This window comes from Thermobia domestica, chromosome 8, assembly GCF_964235325.1.
Source record: "Thermobia domestica chromosome 8, izTheDome1.hap1.1, whole genome shotgun sequence".
Taxonomy (NCBI): Eukaryota; Metazoa; Arthropoda; class Insecta; order Zygentoma; family Lepismatidae; genus Thermobia; species Thermobia domestica.
In genome coordinates this window covers 173,263,007-173,277,778 of record NC_137461.1, presented here as the reverse complement: position 1 = coordinate 173,277,778, position 14,772 = coordinate 173,263,007, and the positions used below count along the sequence as shown (strand labels likewise).

Below are 14,772 nucleotides of genomic sequence, written 5' to 3'. Positions count from 1 at the left end.
CAGCTCTAAGAATGGGGACATCTTTGTATGTATTAAACAAAAGACTCAAGAAACAGCGTTGCCAACCCATTATAAAGTTATAATTTTTCAAATGGCACTACATTCTGATTATTACATATTTCAAACGAACTTGTCAAACATAACCTTAAAATACCACGTTTTTTATTCAGTGTTGCAAACTAAGGACGTTATAGTATCACAAACATCCAAAGTTCGGAAGCCTCTCACGCTAACACAACGTAACCGAGGTGCACAGGATAATGAACATCGAAAGTACTTTAGAGTTGGATACCATGGTCGTGGTATGAATTGTTTCGAGAGAAAATGAACGAAATTACCAGGCTTGAAAAATTTAATTTTTTAAAGCATTTATTTCGAAAAAATTCTGAGATAAGTATCATATCTATTTACTTGTATGGTTTATATAAATGTGTAAATTATTTTGTCGTTTGCAGCACTTCGATATCTCAAACCGCTCCGGAGATATGATAAACATTGCTGAAGTTTGCAACACTGCTTAAATCGTGTAATTGCGAAAACTTATAATTACAACTACTAAAAGCTATTGCTGTAATGCTATAGAAGAGAAGGGAAACAACAATAAATTTAAATATTTTCCACAAATACGCCATTTTCAGCAAGATAGGATAAATAGGTGTAAGGCAACTTTGTGAACACATTAGCTTCCATAGTTGGAATTGGATTTCAATGATATTTTGCTGATACATTAAGTTTTGTAAAAGCGTGGTCGAGTTCGACAATGGGTGTCGTGGGTGCAAGAAGGCTGACCCCTTTACCATATAGACGTGGAAATGATCATGGAGCTAGAAAAATGGAACAAACGCCACTCACAGACTTTTGCACAACTGAACACAAACAAAAGCGGGCCTAAATCCTAAACTATACATAGTTTTTGAGATCTAGCACGAAACATCAAAGCATTTAAATTTTTTCGGGCTACGACCATCGTCACGCTCGTGCTTTCTTCGCATGTTTACCATGTTCTCACTTTTTTCTCCATGTAATATCAGTCATGACTTTTCTTGCAATAGTTTATTCACATACAGAATTACTTTCTGGCATAAGCAGTAATTTTTAGCACTTTGCCGTTCTAGGATATTACGCCCCAAACATGGCATCAAAATCACAAACTTCAACCTTCGGACCCCTATAAATCTATAGTGCGAATAGTATCATAGCTGTGGATATTTCTGCAGACTCTTTACATGAAATAGTATTTAGCAGAAAACTTATAAACCCCCCTTTTTTTTGCCATTCCAAATTACAGTCCCCTTAAAAGCGTAATTTTCTGTATTTTTCTAGGGATTTCATCTATTGGTTTGCAATCCTGCATATTTATTTACAAGCAAGAGTATATGTTCTCCGTATACCCCAGTCTCTCCTCTAAACATTCGTTTTTGTTTGGATTTCGTCTGATACGTACGTCCTGAGCAACTGTAGTTTTCGTAAATGCTTGCAAATGCAAAATATGGCACTCCACCGACAAGAAAAATGGCCGCCATGCAGGAACACTTGTAGATACGACAACGTGAATGATGTTATTGACCATCTCATCCACAAGATTCATCACACTCCAATTTTTATAATTTTCGGAGTTGGTCGAGCAACCATTTTTTCCATCTTTGCACGATTTCAGATGGATTGACCCTGCTAAGCCTTACGAAAATTCATTTGTTTTCATCTTCTAGGATAATCTAATACGTAATTAGCCTCATCATTGGATTAACAAATTTATTAATTAATAGTTATATTAATACTATTAAGCACAGTTTAGGCAACTTTATTTTTGCTGCTTTTTGTTTTTACTGTATTTTTATTACATACTCTGTTCATGAATTTTAATTCTGTTCCAGTTAAAATAGAATTACTTGTGGTATCAAGATATTATTCTCCCATATACTTCGAAAGAGGGGACGACTTCCATTTTCACCGGACTCGTTCAACTCTTTTTTTAAATTTGTTTGTTAAGTACTTACAAACAGATTTGTTGTTTACTATCATATGTCTTTTAATTTAAGTTTTCCATACTAGTTGCAGTAAAATATCTAGACTAAATCACTATCATTGACCGTTTTGTCTGCAGATATAGAAAAAAATCATCTTCGAGAAACACCTTGTATTGTGAAATGTTAATACTTATGGCATCGAAAAGAAGATTACGTAAAAGAGGAATGCACACGTAGTCAAAACTATGCATCCAAGAAGCGTGGATTAAGCATGAAGACACAGTTCTCTCGAATGTATGATACTATAATATCAGAAAGTTTAACAGTTTTCAATTTTCACATTCAGTAAGGAAGGTCCAAAATATATATTGAAATAATAAATCCAGTTTGTAGAAATAGATTAGCGTCAATACACGGAAAGTTTTCTGGAATGTGGTAGTTCATATTTGTGTCTTATTCTACTTGATAGAGTCGTAATTGCAATTAATTTCCTTTTGCCTACTTTGGAACCACCTTTACGAAAAACATACTAACAACTTCTATTGGAAGTGCGTCTGGGAGTTATGCCTGTAGAGAATCTCTTCCGCACACCTGGCACATTATTGAAAAGTGCACTTTTGGATGGCATATTTGTGACTTCCTTTAAACTGATATGGACCACCAGTCAATGGTTTCTCGTGTTCAAAATGACGCGTGCCACAATGTAACTTTTCTACGCTTTTGACCAGTTCTAGCTGTGAAACTGAGCACCTTTCCCCATAGGTCCATATGAACTTTCCTTCTTATTTTGGTGTCGGGAATTACCTCGCATACGTTGTTGATGTTTACTCTAATACACTTATCTGTCTTATTAAATGTAATACTTGTTCATAAATTGTGAATAAATGCACGGTTCGATTTTACGATTCGATCTAGTAGCTTAATAATAATAATAATAATAATAATAATAATAATAATAATAATAATAATAATAATAATAATAATAATAATAATAATAATAAGTAAAAATAGCTGGGTTATTACAATACACAGTCACGCACACATACACCATATATATATATATATCAGGGGTGCTCTCAAGGGGAGGCTATGACGCAAAATGTGTCATTGAAATATTTGGGGGGTTAAAATCTATATAAATATGCTTGAGGTTGTGTAAAAATTAATCGAAAAGATTTTTTTTTCATGGAAGAGCACCTACGGATAGACAATTGAGGGGGGTGCGTCATGGACATAAGGGGGGCACCACTGTATATCTATATCTATATATATATATATATATATATATATATATATATATATATATATATATATATATATATATATATATATATATATTATTGTGTGTGTGTGTCATTACTAATAGTGAAATATAATACGGTTTGAGAGGAATGGCATTTAGGTTCACCGTGTTGAGTCATGGATAATTTAGACTGAGCCACGGATACAAAAAGGTTACGGAACACTCCTTGACGTGATAAATCTAGCAAACCCCAGTCTTGACCATAGTATGTAATCTGAAGAGAATAGGTGTAAAATAAATTTAAGTTAGCACTTCTAAAATTTCGGGAATCTGGTGAACGCCGACAAAAGGTTTAATTTCTCTTGGGAGGCGAATTTCGCGAAACTCTTATCTTATCCACAATATGTGATTCAGGCAAAATCCCCTTCCTACGTTGAGTTTCGGAGAACTGGTGGCAAAATAAGATTCGAAACTTCCTTTCCTCCTCTAGGGGAATTTCGAAAAAAAAAAAAATCTTTTCCACAATCTACAAGAAAGGCATATACGATTTCACGTTCGTACGCCGAACAGTTTTGGAGATGCAATGAACGGTGAGAAGAGCTTCAAGTCCTTTCCTCCACACCACTCCCCGTCTTAGGAATCGAATTTCGGAAAACACTTTATGTACAGCATTGATGGGAAACGCTTGAACAATATTTCAACCCGAATGACTACGAAGATCTATTTATGAGTAAATCAGTGAAAAATGGATTTCTTTTATGTATACAGAATTGAGGTTTTTTGAATATGTATAATTTTTCAACTCAATACAGTGGAACTTTTTAATGATTTGCAAATGTTTTAGGTTTACCTGGAGATACTGGACCACCTGGTATAAGGGGCATTCCTGGCCCAGTTGGACCAAAAGGAGAATCTGGAGAGCCGGGATTTTCACAATTTGCTCCGGGAAGTAAAGGAGAACCAGGTGAACCTGGTTTAGGTGGACTTCAAGGAGAAAAGGGGTTATCTGGAAATCCAGGTCTGCCTGGTATACCTGGTATCAAGGTAAGATAGCATAGTTAGTGAAGTCTGTTTTGTAATAATGATAAAAAAATTATAACATCAAGAGGACTTAAGAGGTACTGTGAACGATCTCAATACTTAAAACTAAACTAAACTTCTGATACAACAACTGTTGCGGTCTCCTATTGAATTGTGGCACTCATTACTTTGGGGTGATATGTAGTCAGTACTTTTCCTCCTCTTGCCGTCAATGCAAGCTTTATAAACCGGAGTTCGCTACCTGTTTCTTTCAAGTATCCTCATGACGTTATGTGTATTTGGCAATCCCAACACCATCTTCTGAGTACGAATAATAATGCCCTCTTTTATCTGGCCATACCTGGCACATTTTAACTTTACTTTCTCACAAGAAGTGGTATTCTAATTCACTTAGGATGTTTACTTCCTTATTAACATCTACTCTACACTCCACATAAAAAAAAATTGCAACAGCTAACGCCGTGCAACTAGGCCTCCCAATATACACCTTCTCATTCCATAATCGTGTCTGGTAAAGAGACCCCCTCTCTCTCTCCTCATTTCCTCTCCCCATACTAAAATCAGCAAACAACATGAGCGCAGTTCTAATTTCAAAATATACGTGTATTAGTATCGATAAAATGAAAGAATAAAACCGAGACGAAACAAGATTCATAAGTTGATGTAGGGAGAAATTTAAACAAACACAATGAAAAATTGAAACCAATGGATGTATGTTACACAGAGGTTCAGAAGTGAGACATTCACACACACACACAGAGAGAGAGAGAGAGAGAGAGAGAGAGAGAGAGAGAGAGAGAGAGAAAGGGCGAGAAGAAGAAAAAGAAAAGGGAGAGCAGATAAAAATGTAGAATTTAAACCTAGTAAGAAGAGAATGTAAGATTATAAACTTCTGTTTCCAGAAATCCAACAGTAATATAGGAATAACGTTTGTTTTTTTTAAATATTTTTCAGAGCTATTCGAATATAGTATAAAGGATGCTTGAAATATTCATTAAGTCTGTTTTTAAAATAAATAGCAAACTTGTTGTTCAAAACAAAAAAAAAAAACTCAATTTCTAGTGGAAATGTAGATGTCCGAGACACATCTAGGACAATGTCAAATGTTTAGTACACATACTTTCCGTGTGGTTTGGTTGAAACTTCGGTAGTGTTCATTGGACGTGCTGATCAGAAATACATTCTAATAAACCCAGAAGATAACCTAAGTCAAATTTTCCATTCCAGACTAGTAATGCAAACTGAACAAAGAAAAAAAGAAAAATAGAAAGAAACGAAAACAAAGAAAAGTAGAAAAAATTGAATGAGTACTATTTTATTACAAAATTTGTATCAGTAACTGTCTATATTAAAAGTCTTAACTGTATCAGAATGAAAACTTACAAATGTTCAAAAGGAAAATTGGATGTTCCTTATAGATGTAACAGACTGCAAGTTTCACATTTCAAAAGTGAGTAAAACACATTGAATTATAGGATGGATACAAATTTTGTGTCAAACTAATATAAATAAAAATCTTGTTTTGAAATAACCAAAAAAAGGAGCTATTTGTTAGTCATCTTCGAAGATTTACCTGTTCCGAACATCCTTTCTCGATTTCATTTATTGCGGATATAACGTTGTAATTCGCACAGATAGAATGAACACGTTAGAGCTGAAACGGGTCATCGCGTCAATCCAGTGATATGAGTTAGCTGGGTCGAGGATACGAACCCGTAGTGACCGGAGAATCGATTGAGACTCGGTAACCCGGAGGATAAAAAAGATTCTAAACAGTATTTCTTTCAAAGATGACCAGGACTGGAGATGTTACCCGCAGACCACGAAAAACACGAAACCGAAATTCCCAGTTAATTAAGTCCTCCAGAGTGGGTCGATCAGGTTCTGGCTTCGTTTTAACTCTGAAACACGCACATGCATATAAAGTGTGTGTGTGTGTGAGAGAGAGAGAGAGAGAGAGAGAGAGAGAGATGGTGGTAGAGAAGAGAAAGATACAAATACATGATAGGAAAGCGTGAAGAAAAAAGAACACACACACACACAGAAATACGAATATAAATATGAAACCTACTTATTATCACAGTGTATGATGAAGAACGCACACACTATTTAGTCGGATTCTCGCCAGTGACGCCTGGTAATTTCTCCTACCGCAGGTGAATCCCTTTTTGCAGCTATTATTTTATACGAAAAAGAGATACTACCTGACGGAGAATCGACACGAGATTTCCCTTTGGAGTCAAGCACGATACCAGTACTTCACCGATTGCTCTATCCAAAGTATGTTAAACAAATGATGTAGTGTTTCTTCCTGAGAACGATAACACCAAAAGTGTATACTGCAGATCAATGAAGTGTTTCGAATGTAATTCCCTTGTCCTTCCCAAGTATATTCGTAAATCGCCTCTATCATGATACAGGTGTTTGCTTCCACATTTTTAAGGATCCCCATGAGCAATTGTTCGCTGCACATCGTCGGGCCGATCGCTACTATGGTGGTATATAAGCGAATTTCGAGCGGGAACGAGACGGGACATCGAGTCGGTTGAGTAACTGCAACCACTGGCGGACCGATAATGGTTTTGTCGGGATACCCGCGAACGCGGTACTGTGACGGCCGTAGCCTTCGGACCATAGGCTGATAGTGGCGGTTGTCCCTGCTTACGGTCGTGTGGCGGGAACGCATCGGCTTTGCATTACCCACAATTCTTCACTCTTCGCGTGGTGAACGTCATTTGTTCTGGTTTTCATATGTACAGAAGAGATCTCGGTAACGTCTGTTGACCTAGGATATAAGATCAACAGATGGCAGCACTGTACTCATGTAACTACTGTCAGACAGTTCGTTGGCTTGCAAAACTATTTTCGTGAACGGTTACAGCAGAACATGTTACGTTATTTGTTACTTGGCAAAATGTCAAATATACTGCCTAAAGCTTTGCTCATTGCAAACAACCAACTCCAAAATTACAATTCTCACAATTACGAGATACTTCAGATATGCTTGGAAGGTATTGCCTTCTACAGCGGAACTGGCCACCTGGAGCTCTAACCAGGTTTAAAAAATAGGGTATCCGTAGCTAGAGGAGAAAAATAGGCGAGTCCCTAGTGTTTCCATCCCCATTGGTTGAATCGCGAACTTCGTAAATACGGTTGGATTACTTACCTCTCTGAGGATTAAGGAAACAACCGTCGAATTGGTTTTAAGCCTCCGCGGAGGCTAACACACCTAATTGATTTTTTACTGTTGACGAACTTGCTATTCTCTTGGGTTAACGATTTGTTTTTTGATATTCTTCTTTTCGGAGGTCTATATCACCGAAACTAGTTGACGACTTTGGCACCTCCACAGGATAACGATTTATATTAGTGCTTCGGCTTTGGCCCTAGAACTTCTCATTCCTATGGCGGACTCTGGCAATGCTTCCGGACCATCGAATCTTGTTCAAACGACTCCATTGAACATTGGCCCACATGGTGGCCAAAAAACGCAACCGCGTATTGTTACGGGCACTACACGGCTAGTACAAACTCCCACCACTGTTCCTACCACTTATGCGAACTGTGTAACTACCGGACAACGAACTCGATCCAGATCTCTTTCTGACGGCGACCAAACATTAGATCCGAAGAAACAACGGCAGATCATTCTGCTGCTACTGTCAGCACCAATATGGATTGGGCATCCACTTCCACTGGAAATCAATCAACATTACACCAAGAAACAATTTATAACTTCCTATTAACTGATTACGATCCAAAATACGACACAGTACGCGCTGTCTTTCAACAACTAGTAAAGTATGTTCCTCGTCCAGAAATACGAGAAATCATCAATACGCGCCGGGGTATCATCCTGAAATCGACAAATCATAACTTCGCTACACATGTCCGCAACGAGGTTACTTTCGAAATTTTTGGGTGGAAAGCAAAAATATCAACTTTAAGTTCCAGCGGACGAAAAACACCACCTCCACCACGGCGTCCTCCAATGTTATCAGTTGTCATACGAGGCGTGGAACCTGAATTCACTGATGAGGAAATTTACTCCGAATTACATCAAGAATGACTATCTGTCAAGCGTTGTATACGTATCAAGAATAACCAGGGTCCAACACATAGTCCGCGTTCTTACTGACAACAACAACTGATCGACCAACTTCTTCTCCACGGTGCATATATATATCGGCGTCGTTTCAAGGTTGGCATTGGCGTTGACATTCCAACACCGCCAGCAAATTCGCTGCGCCATCCAATAACTGTTGAAGACCTATTACGCTTTCTTAATATTTCTCTACAAAATATCCATCCTTTTGATCGCAATCATATCCTCAATCAGATCATGTATGAGCCAAATTACAGTTTAACTTACAACTTCATGCTACATATTCCGGACCTATAGTTCACTTTCAAATTCAACCACTCGAAGTCTACGTTTAATATGGGTACTTCTATATACGGTAGTAAAATACGTATCATTATGGCTTATAACTTATTTTTCTTAACATTCGATCAGTCTTAACACATCATGTGCTCTTTACACAACTTCTTTAAGAAGAACAAATTGCAGCCTTTGCACTTAACGAAACGTACCTCGCACCACATCTGAACTGTTACTTTCCGAAATATCACTTACTCCGACATGATGCTCCATCTGGTCCAAGAGTCTACGGAGGTACAGCTATAGGTGTTAGCCAACGCCTTCCTTATAGAGCAGTCACGGTTCCACTTCCGCTCACACTCCACCTTCCTGAGCATAATGTCACGACTATTTATTTTCGAGGCCGCACTGTCACCTTCGTCACAATATATTTTCGTCCGGCAAACCAATCAACTACGACTTCTTCCGATACATCGATTCTACCTTTCGGCACTACATTATCATGGCAGATCTAAACATTCATAGTCAGTCACAGCGGGACAACCTAACTTGTTAGACTTTCTTCACACTGAAACAGTTGCAGAGTTCCATGTGTTACCGAAGCCTACACGCCCCGTCAGCAATACTACTCCTGATGTTGTAATCACATCAACATCTCTCTCAGAGTATACAAATCGATGTGCTTTAGGGATGGAACCGAGACCGAGACTAGTTTCGGTATCGTCTCGAATTATCGAGACGAGACCGAGACCGAGACGGACTTTTATATACCGAGGCGAGACCGAGATCGAGACGGACTTTTACATACCGAGACGAGACCGAGATCGAGACAGACCTCTATAAATCGAGACGAGACCATGGTCAGTCTCTAAAGTCTCGGTCTCGTCTCGAATATTGATAGTTATTTTGCCTTTACTCAAAATTTGTTTCGTTGCTGTATGAGATAATATAAGAACGATTGACTGATGTACCTGCACAGTGGCGTATTTAGGGAGTAGGTATCGAGCTCAAGCCCCTCCCGGAACAAAATCTCTCTCTCTCTCTCTCTCTCTCTCTATATATATATATATATATATATATATATAGGGTGGCCCATTTGAATCTTTTCACTGAAATATCTCGAAAACGGTTGAACATAAATGAACTGAACAAAAACTAAAATAAGAAATACCATGGGGCAAATCGAACGGCTATGTCATGGTGCCCCCCAGGGCCGTTCTTCAAGGAGGCCCGGGGCCCAACTTTAAAATCTTAAATGGAAACACGGGTCAAGTGACACCTCGTTCTATAGGTCTTTAAAAACTAAAAAGCGATGTGGCAAAAGATTTTTCATATCGGTCACCGTATTCAAAATAGCCCCCAAGATATACCTGCATCAGATAAAGGTCCAGTAGCACTAATATGAAAACGGTTGAACACAAATGAACCAAACAAAAATTCAAATATTAAATCCACGAGGCAAATCGAATGATGATGTCGCGGAACCCCCCGGGGCGGGCTTTCATGGGGGCCCAGGCCCAACTTAGAAATTTTAAACGAAAATATGGGTCAAGTGATACCTCGTTCGATAGATCTTCATACACTAAACAGCGTTTTGGCAAAAGATTGTTCATATGGGTCACCGTTTTCAAAATGGCCGCCAAGACATGGTGCCTGTGCCTGTATCAGACAAAACGTCCAGTACCACTAATATGAAAACGGTTGAATATAATAACGGATGAACACAATAAAACTCCTATAGGAATCACAGAGGGTATTTATCATTCAAGGACTCGAAAATGTTGCAACGGAGAAGATGCCTAGAGTAAAAGTGCCAGAATGCAAAGGAAGAAATCTAGTTGCTAGAAAATCATCGTTCCAACGTCCTCCGTAAGTGGGTGAAGCGGGACGGGAAGAAACAGTGAAATTGCAAATGAGAACCTTACTTTTTGCAAATTGTATCTACACAACAAAATTATCTGAAATGTGATTTTATAACAGATAGGTGTCTTTAAAAAAAGATAGGTAAAAAGATAGGTTCTTGTTAAATATTACTTTCCATTTTGATTGCAGGCAATGATTTGTGCAAAAATGAATCAACTGAAATGCGAAACCAATTTGCCGAACAATGCAATTTTAGAACAACGTGTACAAATGTGGTTTTGCTCAAAAGTCGTCTGCACAATATTGGTTCATTACTTCATTACAGTACCAGTCACTTATACACCAATGTGTTTCAGACAAACCATACCTATTCCAAGTAAAAGTGGGGCTCTCATTTGAGATTTTACCATTCATTTCCGCTTCACTCACGGAGGGAGATCGGAAATATAATTTTCTAAGAATTAGATTTCCTCTTTAGCATTATCTCACTTATACTTTAATAATCTTTTTCTCCGTTGGAATGATAAATACTTTCTGCAATCTCCTACGAGTTTTATCCTGTTCATTTATCTCCAACTGTTTTCATATTAGAGGTACTGGACGTTTTATCTAATACAGGCACCATGTCTTGGCTACCATTTTGAATACGGTAACCGATATGAAAAATCTTTTACCACAACACTTTTTAGTTTTCAAGATCTATCAAACGAGATATCACTTGACCTATGTTTTTTCCATTTACAATTTTGAAATTGGGCCCTGGGCCCCCATGAAAGGCGGTCCTGGGGGTCACCACGACATCATCTGACGTGTTTTATGTCATTTTCCTGTTTCACTTTTTGCTCTGTTCATTGTCACAACTCTGTTTTGGTGTTTGAAGGTCTATCGAACGTGGTATTACTTGCCCCATGTTTCCATTTAAAATGTTAAAGTTGGGCCCTGGGCCCCATGAAGGGGGGCCCTTGGGGACACCGCGACAACACCATTCGATGTGACCCCATGGCTTTCCTATTTGAACTTTTGTTTGGTTCATTTATGTTCAACCGTTTTCATATTAGTGCTACTGGACAATTAACTGATACAGGTTACATAATTATCTTGGCTGCCATTTTGAAAACGGTGACCGATATTTAAAAAAAAAAAATTGCCACATTCCTTTTCAGTTTTTAAAGATCTATCGAACGAGGTGTCACTCGCCCCATGTTTCCATTTAAAAATTTAAAGTTGGGCTCCGGGCGCCCTTGAAGAGCGGCCCTGGGGGACACCATGCAATCACCATTCGATTTGCCCCATAGTATTTCCTATTTGAGTTTTATTATTTATATATATAAAGGCGCGGATCCAGGATATGATCAAGGGAGGGGCTAAACCATACTTTGCCTCTTTATCCAGTGTAAAGCAGGATTGAAGCTCATTTTATTCAGTGTATACCTGAACGTTAAGGGGGGATATAGCCCCTAGCCCTTCCCTTGGATTCGCGCCTATATATAAACAAGCAGTGTTACCAACGTAAAATAAAGTTATATTTTCTCAAATTGCACTATGTAAGGTATTACCTATTTCTAATTTAGATATTAAATAAAACCACAATACCACATATATTATTCAGTGTAACAAAGGACAATACAGTATCACTAACATCAACATTTTGGAGATCTCTAATAACTCAAATAGCATACACAGTGCAATGCGCATCTTTTGTATCTTAGCGTCAAATACTATGATCATGGTATAATGTATTTCGAATGAATGAAGGAACAAAGTTACAAGAAATGAAAAGTTTAACTTTTTCTAAAGTTTTTACTTCTAACATATCACGTCTCATCATGTAGATGCTTCCAAAAGGTTTTGATCATAATGTCATTTACAAGAATTGTTATTTCAAACCGCTTCAGAGGTACCAAACACATGGATAGTGATTGTTTTATTGCTTAAAATAACGCATTTGTGTTAAGTTTTTATAATGATTATTGTTTTAGTTTGCTTCTATAACATTACAACAATAGTTTTTGGTTGTTTTAATTAAAACAAGTTGCAGTTCCATTATTTTAAACAGTGTTGCCACTTAAATAAATTGCTAAATATTATTCTAAATACAGTGCAAACAACGTAACTAAGCTGCAGAATATTTTAATAACACGTAATTTGCTTTATGGTTCAAGAATGGTTTCAAAAGACGACGTTTTTCATAGTCTTTGGGCTATTTATAATGTTAATGTCAAAGTTTTCGTTCCAGCAATACATGTAAATGCAAATTGTAACTGAAATTAAATGTGACTGATAACTTTTCAGTAACAGTAGTTGTTCTCCTAAGTCTTAGGCCTGATGTACACAAAACCATGCTTAATTAAAAGTTCTAAATACACCCTAGTTACATTTCCCTTGTTTTAGTTTGACCACCGACCACCTTAAACTCGATCCATACCATTAGCTATATGCAATTATTCGACTTACAGTTAGTAATACACATTTTGTTGATTTTTGGTTTAGTTTGTTTTAGTTTAACGTCCCGTGATTATGCTAGGGCGTCTAAAGGAGACGTGGAACTAATGATGATAATGGAAACCGAACCATTTCGGTCGTTCAACTGTACCCCACCGGAAATCGAATTCGGGACTACGCGAACAGAAGTCAAGTGTGCTAGCCGCTAGACCAAATGGAGGTCCTCACATTGTGTTGATTTAAATCATTGAGTCAGTGTTGCCAGATTCGGAGATCAAAAAGTAGCGTGTCTGTGCTCCAAAAGTAGCGGATTTGAACTATTTGTAGGCCAAATATATACAGTAGAAATGAATTATTTGGCAACTAATGACTGGTACTAATTGAATAATTTTTAACATGGGCTGGAAAATGTGCTGGACATATTGCAAGAAATTATGATCGATGAACAAAAACAATTCTACACAGGATACCACGAGATAAAAACAGCCTAGGAAACGTCCTTATACAAGAAGGTTTGACGAGATCAAGAACAACTGGGGAGTAACCTGAATAAGAATTGCTCAAGATAGATAGTTGTGGAGAATACTTGGAAAGACCTTCATCCAGCAGTGGATTGACAATGGTTGATTATGAGTATGGCTATGATTTTATTATATCTGGACCTCAGAGGTAAACTAAACCAAGTCATAATTTCATAATTTTACAAGAGAATCAAAAAAGCAGTTCCTTAAGTAAGAGCTATAGTACTATTTTCAAACTATACTAAGTAGTTACAAAGTAATAGGATGATTTTAGACTTACATTGTTACGCCACTAGAAAGAACATAGTCTATTAAAAAAAGTATTCTTAACTCAATTTCGACCAAAAAATGACTTAGCATGGTCTACCTCTAAAGTTCATGTATATATATAACTTTTACTAGGTAGGGTAAAAACAGACCCAAAATTTAACGAAATTCGTACAGCGAAAAACAAATTTGATCCTTCATATTGCAGCAAAACTACGAAAATTAATACTAAAGACAACTAGAAAGTTAAGAATCACTTGTTTTGCCGGGACAGAGAAAATAGATACATATAGCTCGAATTACCTATATACTTACATAATATGTATGTCCATGTTTCGCAAATTTCAGCGTAATGAACGCATAATTAGTTTTCTCGAATAAAGATCACATGCACCGTTGAGAAAAATGAAATGAAATCTTTGAGTTTTACGTCCCACGATTATGCCGGTTAGGATAAAGGAGACGGTAATGATGAGTAAAGATTGAAATGGTGGAATGAAGAAAGTGGGAGGGAACGGGAGAACCCCGAGGAAACCCACGCACACGGTGTTTGTCCACCACAAAGTTCACTTGACGGGGATTGGGATCGAACCCGGGAGCCCAAGCACCAGAGGTGAGTGCTCTACCACTGAGCCACTGCGGCCCCATGCACCGCTGAGAACTCAGGAATAAGCTCAGGAGAACTCAAGAATATGTTACGGCACTGGATATATGCTTCTATAATACATTACGACCTTATAAACTTGTGTAAGAAACAGAATGTACTTAAAGTGAGACGCGAACAATACGAAACATAAGACTTTGAATCTAACTTGTTTGGTGATCCAACCGAGACCACAGATAGCAAAGATAAGTGTCGTAGCTCCCACTATAAGGTTAAGGAAATGCCCGTTTTAAAGTGTCAATTAAACACTGAGATGTGAAATGGTAATAAAGCAATTGATCAATTTGAAACAAAATATATTGTAGTAATAATTTACTCTATTTGTTAAGATAATGAACGTCATATACTGTTTTTAAAATGACGATCAAAGCAGAGTGTTTTGG

General features: G+C 37.5%; 1 protein-coding gene across 1 annotated transcript in view; it reads left to right on the top strand.

Moving 5' to 3' along the window:
* Positions 1–14,772, top strand: part of LOC145693355 (uncharacterized) — a 1,690,974-nt gene that overhangs the window by 1,389,911 nt on the left and 286,291 nt on the right. The window contains exon 24 of the mRNA XM_081769282.1: positions 4,055–4,254. Coding sequence (XP_081625408.1) covers positions 4,055–4,254 — 200 coding nt within the window. The remainder of the gene's footprint in view (positions 1–4,054; positions 4,255–14,772) is intronic.